Genomic DNA, 21,221 nt, shown 5'->3' on the forward strand with positions numbered 1-21,221 from the left:
TCGTCACTTCTTTCTTTCTTTCCTTTTTTCTTTTCCATTTATTGTATTTTTCCGTTTTTTGATTTTCCACCGGCCAGGATTATTTCTTTCCCTCTGATTTTTTGCTGCTCTCCACTTCATTTTCTTTTCACTTGGTTGATTGTGCTCCCTCCTACTCTACTCACCCGTGGATCAGACCTATCAGTTTCTTTTTCTGTCCCTCACACTTACACCTCTGTCCTGCTGCCTCTTTCACCCCTTCAGGTTAATGTGATTTTTAGCATTTGTGGTGACATTGTCTGTGTCTTATCACCCTCCTATTTTTTCCTTTTTTCACTTCCTGGTAGTCTTTCCTGAACATTCTTCCTTCACTATTCTTCTTTCTTTTCATTTTAGTTTTTTCTTTTTGCTTTTTTTTTCTTTATAGTTTGAGCGATTTGTAGCTTCAACACATTTTGTTGATATCTTTCTGAACTCTTCTTCATATTAAGACATTTTTCTATCTTTGACATGGAAGTTTCCTTTCTCACTCCTTTCTTTCACATTTAATCAGAGCACAGCAACATTCTGTTCAGCCTATTTACTCTTGCTTTCACGTCCACTTACCTTTTTACTTCTCATTTCCACCTTTTAGCCTTTCTCCCTCCCGTGTCGGCCTAAACATTTTCTCCAGGCAACACTCTGTCCACCTGAACACCTGAGAATATGTTACTTCTGTACTTCTGAATGTGACAAATCAGGATTTGTCATTTAAAAAGTTTAAAAAATGAAGTGTTTTCAAAATCACAAGAGATAATGTTCACTGAAATACATAGGGATTTGTTTCAGCAGCTGTTTTGTTGCCATGTGTTTAGTGCAGTTAGTTTTCAATAACTTGTTGGGCTTCTTATGGTTGATAGTAATATTGAAGTTGTACTAATAAAGTATTCAGGGCTACTTAGTCATGTGCTTCCTTTAGAAAAGTAAAAAAGAATTAAAAATGTACTTAATCAGTAATCAATACATAATCAAATCAAATAAAAATCGGGGTTGCCCATTGTAGATCAAAACTATTTTGTGCAACCAAGACTAAAAGATTTCAATTTGATTTGAAATGATTTTTTATGTTTAACTTATTATGGCTCACCTTTCATTGCCAAAGTAAAAAAAAATCAGTAACAAGGACGAATGAAAATATGAAACAAGCATGGCAGCTTCCAAAAAGCTCAGACAGCCTCAGAATCACAATCAAAACCTGATAAAAACAGCAAAATAAGAAAAATATTGAAAATACCCCATCTGCTTTGACTAGACGGGGTGAAAATGAGTTTTGTTACTAAGAACCAGTTTTGTTTTTGGGACTTTTGGTGAAGCTGAAGGACAATGTGCTGCTGGGAAACAAAGTAAAAACAGAAGATGACAGAAATGATCCATTAGTTCTGGTGGAAGTGTTGTATGTGTCCTACCGCAATAATTCACTGTAAACAAGATTCTGAAAATGACTCACCCTGACTCTCTGGAACCTGCTAAACACTTAGAAAGCTGCACAAAGTGCCTGTTTGCATTGCATCACACACATAAAGGTGTGCATTATCTTTAGATTGAAAAAGAAAATCCATTATTATTAAACCTATCACAGTATCAAGGTTATTATGAATCATAATTTTTTAATATCTCAGATATTTCCACTTGCTGTCATTGCTACACAGCTCTGCAGCATGTTACATTTTCCAAACCTTTTTAATTCATTAAACAGACAAAAAAAGAGAAGATTGGAAAGGAAATGAAAGAAAAGAAAGGAAAAGAGGAGAAGAGAAGAAAGGAAGAGAAACATTGTGACACAGTAATAATGTCATTCAGAGAAAAGTTAATTATAATTATTAATTGCTATGAAGGTTTTCACAGGCTGGATGGTCATTTGGGATTTTTGCCTGAAATAGAACCTAGTTTCTATTCTGGCCTTGTAATCATCAACAGAGGATCTGGCCACACTGACAACCATTTCAGTCAGTTTTATATCACACCTGTCAGGTTTTGGGTTTAAAAATAGGTTTTCCCACCAACCCAACCGAGGTCCAGTATCTCTTACGCTTTAAGACAGGTTAACAAGAAATCTAAAACAACTACCTGTCAACCATAGACAAGACATAATTAACTGCTCAGAATCTGATAGGCTGACTGAAATGCTCTGGACATTCCTTAGTGTGTGATTCCTATAACAGGGTCCATCATGACTAAAGAAAATACCCGTGGCTAAACTAGATGTTCGGTTATGAGGAAGGATTTTGCAAAGTCACAGATTTTGATGGATCAGGGCTTCTTACAAATGGTGGTATAAACCTAATTTAACTGTCTTGTATTGAAATTGGATTGAAATTAAATGTATATATTTATGTAACAGCAAACAGCTAAAATCTGCAAATGCTTAAGACCCCCCTAAAACACTTAGACCTATTTTAGTAATTCAAACACCAAAATATATCTTAATATGCATTAATAGACACAGGAGAAACGGTCTTATCACTACCATAGAAGCTAGCATCTACAGTCTACCTTATCAATGCTCTTGGGTGTTCAGCCAATTGGCGCCAAAGAAGTGAAGGGCGCACCAGGATTGGCTGATTTGCAAACACTAGTCAGTGGTGCGTCAAGATATTTCAGCTTTCCAAGCTGCAGTTTCATGTGAATGTTTTAGAAAAACAGCCACAAATTTTCCATGAATAATTTGGAGTTATGTCCCACAGATCTTAACTTCGGTATCCACGAGCTCCTGCTTATACGCCACTGCACTCCAACACACCTGAATCCAGTAAAAAGCAGATCACCAGCCCTCTGCAGAACCTGATGACATTCAGAGGTAATTCAGACATTCATTTCAGGTGAACTGAGCAGCAATTCTTCTAAATGTTGCAGGACTAGAGCTTCCTACTTTACTTGATTTGACTACATTTTTCTGCACACTTTTTTTTTCCTTCCAAAGTGTCTTGAAATGGCGTTTGTGGTCAAATGTTACTATATGAACTAACCGAACTGTCTTCAACATGCTTTGATGGTGACAACTGCCAAGCATTAGATGACTGTTTGGTTCTCTGGATGTTTCCAGTGACATCAGCGATCGCTACTTCACAACCCCAACATTAAAGCCGACAAACCCATTTCCTTGTCGACTATTATGGCACTTTCTCTGCCTCATTTGGCAACAAGGAGGCAATCTCCCTTTAGCGAATCAGTCGTTTCAAAAATGGCTTCAAACAATTTCCAAAAAGGTGGGCTGTGATTCTGAAACTGTGGGAGAATCCTGCTGCAGGCTCACGGTAATCATGCAGACAAAAATGAAAAAGAACAAAAGAATTCAAAGGATGGCCAAGAGAAGGTAACAGTGATTACCTGCCAGGATCCAAAGCACAGAATACAAGAACTGACACCTTGCTTTTGGAATTATAGTAAATTTGGAAGGAGATTAGCAGAGACTAGCTTGTCTTCAAATTACAGCCAGAATGGCAGTAAAACAAAAAAGACAACAAACCACATCAGGAAGCTACTAAAGTGTTTAAAAGAAAAGTGGATGATTCCCACAAGCAGAAAATGACTTAATTGTTCAATGATTTTACTTTTTTTTTTTTCAACGCTTAGCCGTCAGAGCAGAAACAAAAGTAGAGATTTATCAAACACCTGCAGCTGCCAAACACCTTTACACCCAGCAGGAGGTAAAGTTATGTTTGACCACAACAAGGACGCTTCGTTATGACCGGCACAATCACCGGCTGACACACAAGGTGCTTCACAGATTGCACATAACCAAAAACACTTTGTCTGACACTCCAGAGAAAATGTTTTCAGAGAAATGACGCCCAGCAAAGTGAGAGAAAAACATTTTCCAAAGCAGGATTAAAAAGGTGACATTTGTAAAGGCGGTGTAATCTTCCTTTTCTACATTTCTTAGAATTATACTCAGATAAAAAGCAGAAACCTGGAAGGACAATTTAGTTTTAAACGCAATTTCCAGTGGCTGTGTTTTAGAATGTAAATGTCAAATGCCTAAAAGCTTCAAAGTTTTGCTGATGGCATGGTGCTTAAATGAAATTAACATTTTGTTTTTTTATTATGATTGTTGAGAAAACCAGTAACTTCTCATAACTAAGATATTACTGGTGAAGGTGTTTCCTTTGCTCAGTAGAGTTTCCATGCTTGGGCCTTGATTCCATGGTGAAACTGGAAGAACGAACGCATGCTGGGGCTCCAGCACTAAAGCCAGAGGTCACACATTTGGCTCAGTAAGTCCTAACACTGCGGCCCACTTCAACAGGCCGTCTTCAGAGCGCAGCTTTGCAGAAATATCCCATTAGCAGCATGTCAGGGATGTTTCTGCTGCTATCATGGCCGCTGACCGAAACTGCTTCAGATTCCTGCATGAACATGAAGCTTCTCCCATTCAAACCTTCATCACTCTTCCTCTGGAGAGTTTCCAACGTTTTTTCAACATTTGTTCTTTTCTTCTATGATATATTACTGTGTGATGTAAAAGTATTCAAATGCTTTGGCCTTTTTCCTGTTTGTCACCTTAGGAACCATGAAGAAATGTGTGGTTCTCCAGAAGATCTTCAAATAAAATCTGAAAGTGTGATTCAGGTCCCTCAGTAAAAGCAACATTTTCTGCAATCACAGCTGCAATCAGTTACAAGCTTTGCACATCCAGAGACTTCTGCAAAAAATGCTCCAGCTCTGTCAGATTGGATGAAGATTATCTGGGAATATCAATTTTCGAGTTTTGCCACAGATTCTCAGGAGGATTTATTGCAACACACAACATTCTTCTATTTATTTACCTATTTTTTTCAGCTCTAGTGGTTTTTATTTGACAGTGAATTGAACGGAAAGCAGGTTGTGAGAGAGGAGGAAGACAAGTCGACGGGCCGGGACTCGAACCCATAACGGCTGCATTGAGGTCTGAGGACCACAGAAGAAACGACTGGTTGAAACTTCACATAGTTCCAGTTAGTTTTAGGTTTTCCCCATTAATTGTCCTTTTTCAGTTTTTTGTTATTTCGTTTATTTTAGTTCACTATAGTAACCTTGCTAAGAACCTTTGTTTCACATGGAAGTTGCTTCCCTGAAGGTTACAAACAGAATCGCTGACAAAGGGGAAAACTTTGGCGGAGTCCAACTCTCACCTGAAAGAAGTCGGACTTTCTGCAGGCAACGCAGAACAAACTGAGGTGTCAGTCGTAACGGCCGATACGAAGGGGTCTGGCACTGCTTACTGTCAGAGTATCACACACAGGACTCTCATAGTGACACATTTGAATGTCTTTTCCAAGTCAACATAACTTGAAAAAGTTCTGCATGGGACTTCACTGGTTTGGTGAACACCCATGCACCTGCAGGCCCCTGCTCTCCAGACAGGATGATTTGGAGTGATATTCCCCTGCAGCTAGATCACACCGATATGACATACAGATCAAAATGTTTAAAATACAATTGAGAATGGTTTACTTTATTGAAGATCAGTCTTTCAGCATCTTTCCAGACAGCAGGACTGACTCAGATGTGCTACTCAGCAAACCCCACACTTCCACTCATGTTCTGCAAATTTCCTGGCTGGATTAGTCAGATCATCTTCTAGTGACAGCAGGGTGGCTGTTGATTACAGCCTCTTTACTGTCACAGCGTCCTTGGGCAAAGCTTTTGACCCCAATTACACAGAGCGTCCTGCAGTGCCTTTCCCTCCGGCTGTTTGGACCGCCTCTTTGTTTGTTTACCAACGAAGGGAGGAGGAGGAGAATGAGGCGGCATTATGCTTTAAGATCGACCTGCTGTATCAGACACAGTAGCAGCCAGAGAACCAATCCATACAAATTTTATAAAAATTAAATGGCAAAAATATGAAAAACAGCATCGAGGAAGAAATTAAAATAAGGCTATGTTTAAATGGAAGCCAAAGGCAAAATTTGATTCAAATGTCTGATTATTTAGCAGGAATTCAAATTAGTCATAGAGAAATCTAAAAAAAAAAAAAGCATTACACTTAAGAATGAAATGGACAAAATGAGACATTCGACAATAAGCACATTATAAGGAAGTAATAAAAAGATGAGATTAAGTCTGTGAGAGGGGATGTAGAAATGACAGCAAGAAGATAAAGCTGAATATAAAGAAAGAAAAAGCAGAATGAAGGGGAAGGGAGCAGACAGCTGAGCAGAAAACAGAACAAGATGAGAAGACGGAGCAAATGAGATAAAGAAAGCCGATGCTGGAGGGGAAACTGAGTTCTTATTGCAGATCCAGCTCCGCTGTAGAGTAGACTAATAAAAGTGATGATGGGATTATGCTGCAGCTCCGGGCTGAAGCTGGATCAATATCTAACTACTGGACCTCTCCTTTCCCAGCCAGCGCCAACATCTTTCTTAATTTAACCGCAAAAATAGTCCGAGCTTTGTTTTCCCATGACTTTCCAAACGTTACAAGTATTGACTTTATCTCACGTAAAAAACAATGAAAACATTTCCACATTCAAAGAAAGAGAAGGATAACTGAGAATTAATTAAAAAAATTATCCAGGCTGGAGATAAACGGGCTTTTAGACCTGGATGAGGAAAGAGGTAATTGAGAGATGTGGGAACCAGAGGAGGAGATGAGAGCGGCTCTCAGGACATAATCAGTGTGTGTGAGGGCCCCTTAGCACTGCTGGAGCTACACACAGCCTGCAGCAACACTTTCACTTAATGATGCCTTCTGAAAAAATTATCAGTTCCATAAAAAGTTGACAATAAAAAAAAGATAAAGCAGGACGATGTTAAGCTAAAGGCAGCTAGCATGCTCTGCTAGCTGCCTTGACTCTGCTAGCATGCTCTGCTAGCTGCAGTTAGCATGCTCTGCTAGCTGCCTTTGGGAACTTTGAGTTTGGAGGTAAAAACACAGAGTCAGTTTCAAAGTTTTCTGTGCTAAGGATAAGAGAGTAAAGTTTACAACAGCTTTTTTACCCAATTCTGGCCGACAAAAAGAAGCAGCAAGTCGTCTGAGTAAAAAGCATTAGAGTCAACATTTCTCAGTACAACTGCAGTTCAGACATAGACCAGCAGGAGTCCATATTTGGGTCATTAATGAGAAAATGTAAAACAATGGCCATGGAGGAGGAAATCTTACTGTTTTTCAGTCAGGAGAAAAGTTCAGGTATGTTTGCTTGTGCTTGAGAGGAGCTGCATTGCAACAGATTGAAAAAAGAAACATCCCAAAGCGCGCCCGCATCTTTCAAGCTGAGATTTGATCTTCACATGAACACAGGATCCAACACGACAGTTCCTCTACTGACCACTGGACTTGCAGGATCGAGAAAATGTACCGGAAATCCCGCCAGCATGAACTCAAAGCTGCTCCAACAAGATCCCCGTTTAATTATCTCCTGTATTTATGGACGTTATTTTCCCTCGTATTTTTCAGCTGCATTGTCTCCTCGTTGCTCACAGGTGTGAACAAACATTAACGTAAACGTGCCTAACTAAAGCACTGAAAACGTGAATAATGGAACGCCGTCACTTTAAGAGTTGTCAAGCTGTGAACACATGTCGCGTGTCCATGAAAGTTTGTAAGATGGCGTAAGAAGAACAATGAAATTGGATTATTTGTTCTGTGCCAGCTAGTCGATTTATGCCGCCGTATTTCAGGCGCAGCAGCAGCTTTGTTTAAAGCTCTACAGCTGATTAACGGCCCTGTTTACACGTCTACTGTTGACATATCTCAGTCCTCATCTTTGTCTTTGGATTAATCTCACATATTGCCCATTTAAGGTCATTTGAAAGGCTTCGGCGGCCCGTTGCCATGGAAACTGAGCAGAATTCTTTGAACGCTCGGGCCTCTTTAGGAGGAACGTCGCCATCTGCGAGCTGAAAGAGCAAGTTTGTGATGATTCCTAAGCCTGCCAGCACAATCAGATCACAAACGCATAAATACTCATCACTGCACTCACACAGCCCTATAAGGCAAACACACAGCTCTCAAACACACACACTCCCTGCTTATTAAGTGTGAAGACGAATCGGTTCCACTGCTAGACTTTGCCATTAATATTTATGACCTCTACCAAAATATTTCAGTGCTTGAGTGGGGCGATGCATTGCAACAGACAGAGCAGGAGGTGGAGAGAACGACCCAGGTGCGTCTACGCATTGGAAGTTGTTCAGAGCAGCTGAAAGAAGAGAAGTGAAAAGAGTCCAAATGGGAGCAAAGGTTCAGATTTCAATGGAGGCTGAAATGAACCGACGCAGACACAGAGAAAGGTCATGGCAACGGATCAAACATGGCCGCCGTTTGATACTTCAGCATTCCTGTTTTAGTTTCTGATTTCTGATCGTAAAAGTTGACACTTCTTTTGTATATTAACGTCTCTTGAATGTTTGAGCACAGCTGCCGGTAACAAAGGCGTAATTCTGGGGTTTTATTTAGACGTGAAAAGACGTTCAGAGAAGCCGGAGTGGCTGCAGAGAGCAGTCAGCTGAGAGGTAATCAAATGAACGCTTAATGTGCTGGATTCTCTCACACACCACATCACTGATGGCCTTTCAGGCTCATTTTACTGTTTAAGCCTTAAGTAATGGCCCAGAGTAAATGAAAGTCACATTCGCCTTGTCTCTGCGCTGTTGATCCCTCACTGGATCTCCTGATTCATTTCAGTCTGCGTGAAGCCTTCGGGCGTTAAGCGGGGACTTTATTCCATTCCTCGTCCCTCACACGGCTTGATTGGTGTTAATGAAAGATGGAGGAACGTTCAGGGAGAGCTGTTCGATTAATGTCGAGGAATTACTTCCCTGCCTGTCATCTAGCAGAAAAGTCGCGAGTTTTCAACTCATCCCCGATGATGAATTGCTTCATTTGCCAAAATTTGGTTTAGGCACAGCTCGCAGAAGTTCATTATACTTAAAATGATTTTCTTTGAGAAAAAACAAGACTAACAATAAAAAATTTTTTTAAAAGAAACACTAGTTGCTTCAGCTCTTTCTCCATTGGTGACCCATAGTGGATTTTTTTCAACTGACAGGAGAGCCAGAAACTAAAAAAGCAACTTTTGCTTTTAACCAAATAGTGAAAAGTAAATAGTTTGTGCTGGTAGCATTAACCTTTGGTTAATCATCATGCTTTCATCATCATTTTTAATGCACATTTTAAAGTATTGCATTAGAAAAGGTTGATGGAAACTGCTCATTTAAAGTAACTTCCTCAGTTTTTACGTTTGGTGGTTTTTGGCTCGTCCACAAATAACATTCCAAGTTTTATGTTTTTCTTTATTTTAAAAGCTAAAGTGGAAATGAAGTGCTGGTCCTTTAGAAATTAAACAAAATTTTTATAATGGATATATATTGAAATATATATGTTTAATGACTCTGTCCCATATTTCCACATTTACATAAGACTTTTCAGGGAATGTTCTTCAACATCACATCTCTGAAAGAAAAAAACGCCTCATTCAGACTTTATTAAAACTCCAGACCCATGAAAAACACTATTAGCTTCTTGACATAATAAAATCCAACCATCAGTGATTAGAGCATAAATTAGGTCACTGCTTTTCCATCTGAGATGAAACAAGCTGAAAGATGCAAATTAAAGCCTCTGATCATTCACAGCGTGGTAATAGAGAGGCACAGAAGAGCTTCACACGCACAATGCTTCTGATCAGCAGGCTAACGTCTTTAGAAAAGATTCGGCATGAATTCAAACCAAATTCAATCTGAACACTGAACTTCTGGTGATGTGTTTAAAAATCGGCTGCTGGCTGGATCTTTAGCTTGCGCTGGATGACGGGAGCTGAAATTACCCTGAGAGAGAAACTTTATTTCATATTTAAACATTTGCTTGTATATGTGGAAAGGCATGAAATGTCTGAATTAAAATTTGGATTCCCACCCAAACAGACGAGCTCAGCATCGTCTGACTGCCTGCAGCCTGAAGGAAGTTACAGCAGCCTGCCGGTTTGACACAGATGTGGGTCTTCTCTATCGCTTTCCAAAGACTTTCATTCAGCAAAACAAACCAGCGCCAGCAAACAATCAAAAACAAAATAAGGACTTGCTTCGTATTCAGAGTTCTGATCAGTTGGGCTCATCTGCCTGAGTGTTTTGAACCAAAAACTTAGTGGAAACGATTATGGTTAAAAAATTGATTGATTGTCTTTACCAAATTTTTGCATCATGTAGTTTTTTTTATTTTGATGAGAAACACTAACTACACATTTGTGTTAAATTTAGCTTTTCATACCTCCTTCATCCATCATCCATTTTCTTCCGCTTTATCCGGGGTCGGGTTACGGGGGTAGCAGCTTCAGAAGGGAGGGCCAGACTTCCCTCTCCTCAGCCACTTGCTCCTCCGGGGGAATCCCGAGTCGTTCCCAGCCGAGAGACATAGTCCCTCCAGCGTGTCCTGGGTCTTTCCCCGGGCCTCCTCCCGGTGGGACATGGAGACCTCACCAGGGAGGCGTCCAGGAGGCATCCTGACCAGATGCCCGAGCCACCTCAACTGGCTCCTCTCAATGTGAAGGAGCAGCGGCTCTACTCTGAGTCCCTCCCAGATGACTGAGCTTCTCACCCTATCTCTAAGGGAGAGCCCAGTCCACCCTACGGAGAAATCCCATTTCGGCCGCTTGTATCCGTGATCTCGTTCTTTTGGTCATGACCCAAAGCTCATGACCATAGATGAGGGTGGGAACGTAGATCAATCGAGAGCTTCGCTTTTTTGGCTCAGCTCTCTCTTCACCACGACGGACCGGTACAGCGCCCGCTTGACGGCAGACGCTGCGCCAATCCGCCTGTCGATCTCCCGCTCCCTTCTTCCCCCATTCGTGAACAAGATCCCGAGATACTTGAACTCCTCCACTTGGGGCAGGACACCCCCCCTGACCTGGAGAAGGCACTCTACCCTTTTCCAGCTCAAGACCATGGCCTCGGATTTGGAGGCACTGATCGCCATCCCAGCTGCTTCACACTCGGCTGCGAACCGCTCCAGCGAGAGCTGCAGATCACGACCTGATGAAGCCAAAAGGACCACATCGTCTGCAAAAATCAGAGATGAGATCCTAAGGCCACCAAATCGGATCCCCTCAACACCTTGGCTGCGCCTAGAAATTCTGTCCATGAAAGTGATGAACAGAATCGGTGACAAAGGGCAGCCCTGGCGGAGTCCAACTCTCACCGGAAACGAGCCCGACTTACTGCCGGCGATGCGGACCAGACTCTGACACCGGTCATACAGGGACCTGACAGCCCGTATCAGCTGCTGCAGTATGCGTCAGCATCTGGATAAAAGTGTGAAGGGTTGCAGCAGCAAGCAAAACACAGCTGAAAAAAATACAATAAAAGCAAAAAGTTTGAGTTGCTGCTTTACAAAATATGGAGAGCAGCAAAATGAATAAAAGAAGCATCCAGAAGTGGCCTGTATTTTCTGAACCAAACGCTAAGACGGTTTTAATGGTGAACTTATGGTGAACCTGCTCAGAGCTACAAAAGTGACAACACAAGATCACTCAGCTGACACATCCTGAAGCACTCTGCGAAATGAACTTGTTCCACAACCACCTTCTCCAGCAGCACATACATAAAACATTGGACAGATCTGTGCAACGCTTTGCATCTTGATCAGGCATAATAAATTCAAACCAGCTCACTCAGAAGAGCAGCGCATGTGAAACGGAGCAGTATGGAGTGAAACCTGACGAAGGCAGACGGATTCTGAAGGAACGTTGGGACATGCAGTCTGACAGCTGGTCACTACGACCCGACACACCCGACCAAGACCTCACCAAAACAAAACGGGCAAATCAGCCGGACCCAGATGGTCTCATGGAGAGGCAAAGAATCTGCCTCCAAACCAAACCAAGACAAGCTTTGTGACATTTCTGGTGTCCATGTTGCTAATGTCTGTTAATGCAGACTCAACATATCAAGTTTCACACTGAAAGCTCTTTGCAGTGATGTAGTGGTTGGAGTTAAGATGCCTAATTTAGCCGGTTTGTATTCTAAATACACAAATTCAAATCTGTTTTAGGTACAATTTTGAAATGATGAATATCTTCTGAATTTAGAATCAGTTTGGCAGCAAAACATGAATGTTTATTTTAATTCTAAATATATTCAGGCAGTAAGGTGTAACACAACAGTCACAGCTCAGCTTGTAAAAAAAACTGCAGGTTTGTGTGACTGTATGAAAGTTTTATGAAGATCTAAAAACAGAATTTAGGGATTTTGTGAGTGATTGCTTCTGACTGCACATTGAGAAATTCACAAAGAAAAGTCCTTTCCTGAATGCTGCTGATTGAGATCCTGTTGTTGTGTTCTCCTCCTCTGCTGGACTGAAGCTGATGGTGGAGGAGCAGAAACCATCACAGTGGTGATTACTAACTGCAGCAACATAACAATAAAATTTCCCAAATTTGATACAATCCACCAACGTTTGGATGGCTGTGAAGACAGTGAAATAGTTTTAATTTGGCTCAAAAGAGTTGTTGGTGTAATGATCTGCCATTTTGTTTCCATCTCACCGTTCATTCACGCTCTCCAAGTAAATCAAGCTTATCCAGTCTACCTGCCAATCACCGCCACTTCCTGCTTTTAAAACTCTTTCCAGCTACTGACGTCCACAGTGCGAGTCCACACATCCAGCATTCCTTACAATGCTACTGTTTGTTTTTACCTTTTAGATTTTCTCCCCTTCTAGATTCCATGTGTGCATCGACTTGCAGGCTTGGGAGTCTGCATGGACCCGTCCTTTTTGGACTGATTTCAGACAGCAACGCTCACCTGACCCTGGACCAACCTCTGTCAACCTGTGGTAGACTTGTCGCTTTATGGGACCTTTGGGAGTTGAGTGTAATTCAACTGTTTTGCTTAAAGATGGAGGACTCTCCATCACACACTGGATTAGAGTTTCCCTGAGTTAGTGATCCCACCTCATCCTCTGTTGGCATCTTCACTTACGCTAAGCTCTCCCTTGCAATGCAGAAGAACAACCGAATAAAATCTTTACATTTATCCCCTGTCTGGTAGTCACCTCAGGTCCTCTTGTTCAGTCATTACAGTTATTCTGATCACACTAACATGAAACCTCTGTTTTGCTGCATTACAGCAGTAACCAAAGTTCTTTCGATATAAGAAAGTAATTTATGTAATTTCTTAAAGTGTGAAATATAAAAATGGGGAAAATTGCATGGATGTTCTCAGATTCATTCCATTGCAAAGGAAACTATGACGAGTATGAAATAAGAATGAGAAAACAAGAAACAAGACTCTTCTGTTTTATGCATGTTCAGGAAATGCTGGTGAACCAACCTTGCACAATTTCCCATCCTAAAGTTTGATTGATCTTAGCTTTATCCATTTGTTAAACCTTCAGTGTTGGCACACAGTGCATCCTCAGTTAGAAGAAGAGCAACATTTACACCATGCATCTCTTTATTTTGATCAGATTTTAAACCTTGATCAACCAACCGACCGGAGGCTTAAAAAACTTTATGCAACAAACCTCTGATGACCAGGAAGCCTGATTATGGATTCTGGTGTTTATCGTGTACTTACTGTTGTCCTCCCCCACCACCTCCACATTTCCCATCACCATTACTGGGACACCAACGGCAGAGGCCAACACCCACACGCAGACATTCACCACCTAGAGACAGAAACACAGTGAATTCTGGGTTCAGAGTTTCTTCAAAGTTAAAGATAACATCTGAAACGCATGAAATGTTTTTAATAGGAGTTCTGAGTGCATTAGATTTCCTGGGTTCATTCACATCCTGACATTTTGTTCAGTAGGATTTCAGCAAGCCAAGTCAGTTTCTTTATAAGCACATCCTCATTCATCGAACTCAGTCAACTCTTAACATCTGACCTGATGTATGTTGTCTCTTCACAGACGTGGAACGAGGTGTGAAGTGTTTGAAAGGGTAAACATCTCGCTCTGGGGTCCATCGGTCTTACCTTGGCCTTGTGGGGCGTCCTCATGTCCAGCGCCTTGACGGGGTGGCAGACGGCCACATACCTGTCCATACTCATCACCGTCAGAGTGAAGGTGCTGATGAACATGTTGTAGTAGTCGAAAGACACCACCGTCTTACAGAGAGCGTTTCCAAAAGGCCAAAAGCCCAGGAAAACATCGGTGCCCTGGAGACAAATAACATAGCACATAAAATTCAGTTTTTGAATTTAAAAAGCACCAAGAAAGATAAATTAATCTTTTAAATTTTATTTGAAATTTGTAATGAATCACAGATCGTCACTGCTTTGCACACTTTTGGTAAAATTAGAAGAAGTTTGACAAATCGTTCAGAAGTTAGTTAGAAAAAGTGGACAACTCTGAGGCGCTTTATGAACATTATATGTGGAAAATGTAAAAATAAGTTAGCAGTGCTGTCAAAACTTTTTGCCATTAGGCCCAAAATTATCAAGTTAAATTTTTTAAAATTAAAACTGAAAAGATTTATTTCTCAAGATGTTTGTTGTTGTTTTATCTCTTAGACAATATTTTAATATAGCAGAGTAATCAAATTCTTGTAGAAAAAAAATCAGTAAATTATTGTGATCCAAAATATAAACAGGGTATTAATGTGTTAAATGTTTTTGGGTTTATTCTTATCTTTTTTGGCAACAAAGCTTTGATGATGGTTGCTGGGTTAATCAATAAAATCAGAAACATTGCTAGTAAATACAAAAATTGTCTTGTACCTAAATGAATAAATGTATAAGAAGACTGTATTTGTCTGTGAAAATCTCAAATGAATCTATTCTTGAAACGTGAACCTCTGTAAACTGAATCATGCGGAGGGACGCAAATGGCGCCCAGGCCACACTTTGGACATCCCTGTTGTGGAGTAATTCAAAAATATATTTGCAAATGCATCATATTTAAAAATAAAGTGAACTCAAAGAAAGCAGACTTATTAAAATCTGGATGGTTTTGAAGTTTGACTATAAAAGCAACAGTGTGGTATGGAAGTTCAAAACGATGCCAAACCACAAGCTGCACATTTAACAGCAGCATGCTTTAAAGCCAAACAGCCTGAATGGACAGACTGGTTAAATACCAGTAAGGCAACAGGAGTTCTAAATATTTTTCTAAGTTAGTCAACAGAAACATTTATTTCAGTTGGTGCTCAGATAAAATGAAGTATTTTATCAGAGGAACGCTGACCTCATGGTGCATGAAGTGGCTGAAATTTAATGGGCCGTTATTCAGTCAGACTGAATAAACCTTTCTGACAGCTGAAGCAGCAAATTATGTAAATGGGACGAGTTTTATTTAGAATTCAGCCAAATTAACATGGAGTTTATGTCAACAGAGAAGCGGAGAGAATCAAACAGATGTAGATAAGGTGGGAAAGGCCAGGATGCTAACGCTACATGCTGAGATAAGCATTATGCTAAATCATGGTTTTGATTTTATTCATGACCAAAAAATCTCACATTTTCAAAATATACTTTGCAATTTAGAATATTACAGGAAGTTTCCAATTAAGATGAATTAATTCAGTTTTGAACTTTTTAAGCTGAACTGAGAACTGGTTCTTGTTAGGGATGAACTTGCTAAACAAGTTCATTCCTTGGGTGGTTTTAAACATTGAAATATTACTGAATTTTAAAGTTTTCAAATTCACATGTATATGCAAAGTTTACAATAAACTTTGGTTCAGGGATGATAAATAATCTTATTTATCATTTGATGTACCTGAAACGGCAAAGTGGCCAGGGCCAGGGAGTCGGCCAGGGCCAGGTTAAAGATGTAGATGTTAGTGGCTGTTTTCATCTTTGTGTATCTGAGGAAAGACGACACACACAAACACACAAGAAACTCACATAAAAAACCAACAGACTGTCAGGTTGGATCAACATATGTCTCACTCATCTGGAAAACCTAATGTCATGTTCCGACGTCACAAACGTGAATGTGTGGAGTTGGTTCAACATAACCGGGACTTTTAATGGAGCCATGTGTGTTTGTCAGATTATCCTGACTTTGAGCCTTTTCTTTTGGATCAACATGACCTGCATTTATGTTTCCACAAAGATTAAAAAAAACCCCACTAAAGCTCAGTTGCATCTTAGTCACCATAACAACCACTAGCAGCCATCCACAAGCCAACCACCTGCTTGTGATTCACACCAGGTTGAAATCGCTCATTTTTAATGTCACCAATGTAAATGTGAGGAATTGGCTTTTACAGGACAGTCTGCTGTAAAACAAAGGATAAATGTGTGACTCGCTGTTGGCTGTGATGGATAAACTGTCATGCTGTTGGTCTGTTGCTCTTCCAACATTTCTGTGACCTTGTTTGGTAGTTTCATGAATACTTTAGTCTAAAATCGGAAAATAAATCCTCACTGGGTCTTTCAGCAGGAAAACAATCAACTTTCCTCCATCACCATTTCAGTCCCCATGTGGGCGGAGCTTAAGAGAGGAGAGCAAAGAAGAAGAAAGCAGGACTTTGGACAAACTAGACAGATAGTGCAAAGGTGAATATTATCTAATATTATCTAAAGCTCCCTCTTTCTCATAACCGTATCAGAAGTTGAAGGAATAGGACAGTCCAGTTTTGTCACTCTTCTGTACGATTTGTCTAATGTGTGTCAATGTACCAAGTGATGAGGCGCACTGCGGTGCTGCCAATGTGCGTTCCTCTGAGAGAGTCCTGCTGGGAAAAGGAGGTGAAAGAAAAAAGTTTCCTGCAACTAAACACTAGATTTTCCAGAAAACGTTCATTCATCTTCAGTAACTGAAGAATATTTGTAAATGTGGCTGAACACCTGCTTGTGTGGGTCATCATGGTCCCCAAAAGCTTCCTTCACGTTTTGGAGCCACGACGCAGCACAACAAAAACTGTATTTAATGTCAGCACCTCCCAGTCAGGAAACATCCCAGCGGTTAAATGGGCTCTACTAACGCCTCCCAAAGTCTCGGAAATTACCTTTGTGGTTACAATTTTCCACCAATAACGTGTCTCTCGGAGACGGTGCCTGAATGACTCACCAGCACAAAGATATTGACGTGAAGAAACATTAAATCTATTATGCAATAACTGCCTTCAGCAGAAATCTGCTGAGATCCAACATCTGCTCTAAAAAAGCCTGACACAAAAAAAACACATCAACCGTCTTCAGTTCTGTTCAGTTTGGCCTCCAGCTGTTCTTCACACCCGTTTCCCTCTTTTTTCAGGCTTTTCTCTTACTATACCTCTCACACTGACTTTGGCTCAGGATCTATTCTTGGTTTTCTATGTCTACCCAAAGACAGACTTTCCTTATTACTTTTGAATTTCTTCTCTTTGTGACACAGATAGAGATCTGTTAAAGCAAAGTGTTCTCCTCATCAACTTTTTCTATTTCTTTATATTCACCTTTGACTCTGTTTGTCCTTTTTAATATTTTTTCTGTCTTACATCATCCCTCCTTCATTTCCTCATTCCTCCTTTTTGAAATCCAGTTTTTTAAGGTTTGAATTCCTCACTTTCCTTCTTCTTGAATTCATTTCTCCTCTTTTTGTATTATTAATATTCATTAATCCATGTAAGCTCATACCCTTCTTTTCATTTTCTCCACTCTTTTCTTATAATCCCTTTTCAGCGTTTTTTCATCCCTCTCCATGCTTCCAGCTCTTTTTCTTGTTTTCTCTGCAGCTGCACATTTCTCCCTGCTTCTTTCTGCGGGTTGAGGACTTGCAGGCGTACTCTCTGTCTTCTTAAGAGAATTTCTCAGCCACCTTCCCTTTTTTAAACATAAGGGACCGAATTTACTCAACCAAAACTTCCATATCTGTTCTTTCTCCCCATCATCCTGAATTCCTTGTCTACTTATAGTTCTTCTTGTTTGTTGGTTCAGAAATCGTTTATGTTTTTCTCTCTTCAGGTACTGGGCCCATATTTTCTGTATTCTTTATGTATTGTTTGCTTAAATTTTTGTTTTTGAATTGAAAAGCGACTCGAGACCAGTTTTGGTTTCTTATAACTAGAGCAGACACTTCAGAAGCAGTGAGGTGAAGGTTTAAGCATGTCATTCTCTGACATCATTCTGCTTTAAACATTTTCCTTACATGTTTATATTTCCAGATAATAAATTATTAATTTAATCTCCAGTGAAATCCAGAGAGAAAAATCCTTAAATCAATGTCTCTGATACTCCTTAGTGAACTGATTACTGCATCTAAAAGTGATGAAATGTTTATATAATAGTCAGTTTGAATGAGTTATGCAGTTTGTTATAACTCGACTGAGCTTATTTAATTTAAATCTGAATATCAGCTGACATATCAGCTCACTGCATGTTTCTATCTGCTCAAATCCTTTCACACACATTACAGATTACTTACACTCCTGATAAACGGCGGCAGTGTGCCGCTCCTCCCCACTCAGACCTGACAGCATTTTCTGCCTGTTTGCAGTTGAGGAATTTCCAAAAGAAGCATGAAATATTTATCGAGCCATTAAGGCTTTTCTTCTTTAAGCCTCTCGCTCTCCGTGTTCTCCCTCTTTCCAGCTGCATCAGTTCATCCACACTAATATCAATACAGCTTCAGAGAATGTAAGCAGAAAAAATGATATGTTTGTCTATTTTTACTAAGTTGCTTTGCCTAATGTTTTGACTCATTTGTTGTTAGCATACTGAACAGACATTAAACCATTTATAAGTTTTGGCTAATCAAATCATAAATACATGTAAAATTTTGATTTCTTTTGTTGCATGACCCACTAGGAACTGCCTTCCTAAAGTCTGGTTCACACTTCTTCAAGTCTTATAAAGATTTTTTTCGTTGATGCTCATAATGCTAAAAGTGTTTTGAAACTGATTTGTAGAATCTAGTCCAGACAGGCAGCCAGTTCTTGACTGGTGTGGGATATTCTTGTCTCAGCTGGTGATCTTTTTTACTTTTCCAGCTCCACTGCCATCCACAGCTCACTGGCTGTTTAACCGCCCTTCATCACACTTCCATCTCTCCCCGCTTTTTCTCTTTCCAAATGTAACCCTGCCAGCCTTCTCCTTCTTTTTCTCAGGTTGCTTCTTCTCTGCGTTAGCATAGGGAGGGAGTAGGAAAGATGAAAAGGGTCTATCTGATGCCTCTTTAATCCACCGAGCCGTTCAGATTCAAATATTAATATCGTTTTGAATAATTCACACGTTACCGGTCTTCACTGTATCAACTTAAATGAGCCGTCACATGCCAGCACAAATGTGTGTGTGTGTGCTGTGTGTATATGTTTGTGTGTATAACACCCACTCAAATTGAAAACAGACTTGTCAATAAAAGCACATTTCTAATTTTAATTTTACGAATATTCGTGCTTTGTGACTTTATCCCTTTAATTCAGCGCCACACTTTCTCTTTATTGAGGGTGATTAGAAATTTCAGCTAATGATTCAGCTGCAGTTGGAACTGTGAACTTTGCTTAGTACTGAGAAAGCTTAATGCCAAAAAGAAATGAGAAATGAAATGAAGTTGATTTTATTTATGGATTTAAAAAGCTGGAGCACGTGTAGGTGTTAGTATTTTTCATCACCGTATGTTTTTGATTCTTTGCACTTCTGTCACTTTAATTATTGAAATCCATGTAAATATTATAGAAAAGTGAATGCTGTTCAAAAAGACAGGATATTGATTGGTAAACAAATATTAGGAAAACTTAATTCGCTTCTTAAAGGTGACCTACTTGATAGCTCTATTGTCTATACAAAATAAGTCCATTACATTTTTTTGCACAAATAATGAGATTGTTGTCTGCTCAGTTCTACCTATTTTGACTCCTTTCAGTAGGAGCAGTTTTAGGGCCTCTGTCACTTTAAATCCAAATAAGCTGCTGCTGGCCACGCCCCCAACTCAACATTTACACTCACATGTCAAAAATGACTGCAAACAGATGTGCAATCATTCAATCTTACACTTTTGAAAAACAGAAGTGGAACCTCCTGCACAAAAGATAATAAACAACAAGTGGTTTCTGGATTGTAAATCAACAACAAAGCACTTGCCTTTTCCAGCAGCCATTGTACGGTGCATATAGAGGCAAAAACAGCAGAGCTCAGTTTGGTTTGCAAGGTAAAGCCTTCACATCTGGATTTAACTCTATCCACAGGACATCAAACTACTCTGGACACGTAAGTATCAGGGATTCAGTCGCCTTACATATGCACTTTTGTGAATTAACTTGAGGTGAAAATAATTATACTTTAAAACATTTCAGGGTCAAAATATTCTCTCTAACCCATCAAATATTCAAACTTTCCTAGGCAATTTCTCAAGGAAGTTCAGCTGTGTAAAAACTAGAAGGAAGGAGTCTTGGGAAGGCAGTGATCTCCACAGGTAGTTTTCAGTTCTGACAAATCCTTTAGAAACAGAAGTTTTAAAAATAAATCCTATTCTGTCTGCTTTGTCTATCATCCACCAGCTTTCTATGGTTTAATCACTCAATCTCATAAAGTCCTTTTCATCTGTCTCCTGCTACACTGCAAGTCCTTTTATATTCCTGTATATCTCTGTGGGGAAGAGCTCTTGAATGTAAGCCTTTTTTTGATGGCAATCACATAAACCGACTCATAGTGGCCGGGTATTGAAAAGGTAGCGCGATAGAGTATTATCTCAGCTCTCCCTGGATGACATTCCGGACCCTTTAATGAAGGTCTTCAGTTGTCTGTGAACGCAGTCTGCAGGATTAAATCCGCCTCACTGGGAGGGCGCCGCTGTGAAGTCAGCACTAATAAAACTTACAGCGCTATGCTAACGTCAAACAGCAGAGCCAGGATTTTTATACAGAGCTGCTTTTTTAATTTTTATAATGGTTCATTTTACTTAAGCAAAGCTTTTTGTATAGAGCTGACTGGAGATGGGAAATTAAATAAACCTTTAAGCACTAATAATTCAACCTTTAACCTCAGCGTAACATAAGCTGTACTAAAAACTGGCCGATTGATTTCAGAAGGATATGTTTATGACTTGATATAATACCTTTTTATCTACAACAGCAGAAATGAAACAATTCCCAGATTTTGCATTTTGGGTTATGGAAGGTGTGTCTCTCCCAAACTTTTCATTTTACATTTAATCACAGAAAGTTTTGTTACCAAATACAATTAATTTGTTCTTTATGATAAAACTGAGGATTTGTTAGAGGAAGAAAAAAAAACAATTACAGAGTTGAATTAAGTTTCTGTTGAGAAAACACTTTACTTTCATTATATAACCAATGGAAGGAAGGAAGAAAGGAAGGAAGGAAACATCCATCCATCCATCCATCCATCCATCCA

General features: G+C 39.9%; 1 protein-coding gene across 1 annotated transcript in view; it reads right to left on the minus strand.

Moving 5' to 3' along the window:
* The window catches only part of oprl1 (opiate receptor-like 1), an 81,936-nt gene that overhangs the window by 13,013 nt on the left and 47,702 nt on the right, over positions 1 to 21,221 (minus strand). Inside the window, exons 4-6 of the mRNA XM_032560058.1 lie at positions 15,661 to 15,748; positions 13,917 to 14,099; positions 13,515 to 13,605 (exon numbers count right to left, since the gene is read on the minus strand). Coding sequence (XP_032415949.1) covers positions 13,515 to 13,605; positions 13,917 to 14,099; positions 15,661 to 15,748 — 362 coding nt within the window. The remainder of the gene's footprint in view (positions 1 to 13,514; positions 13,606 to 13,916; positions 14,100 to 15,660; positions 15,749 to 21,221) is intronic.

Source organism: Xiphophorus hellerii, chromosome 1 (genome assembly GCF_003331165.1).
Source record: "Xiphophorus hellerii strain 12219 chromosome 1, Xiphophorus_hellerii-4.1, whole genome shotgun sequence".
Classification (NCBI taxonomy): domain Eukaryota; kingdom Metazoa; phylum Chordata; class Actinopteri; order Cyprinodontiformes; family Poeciliidae; genus Xiphophorus; species Xiphophorus hellerii.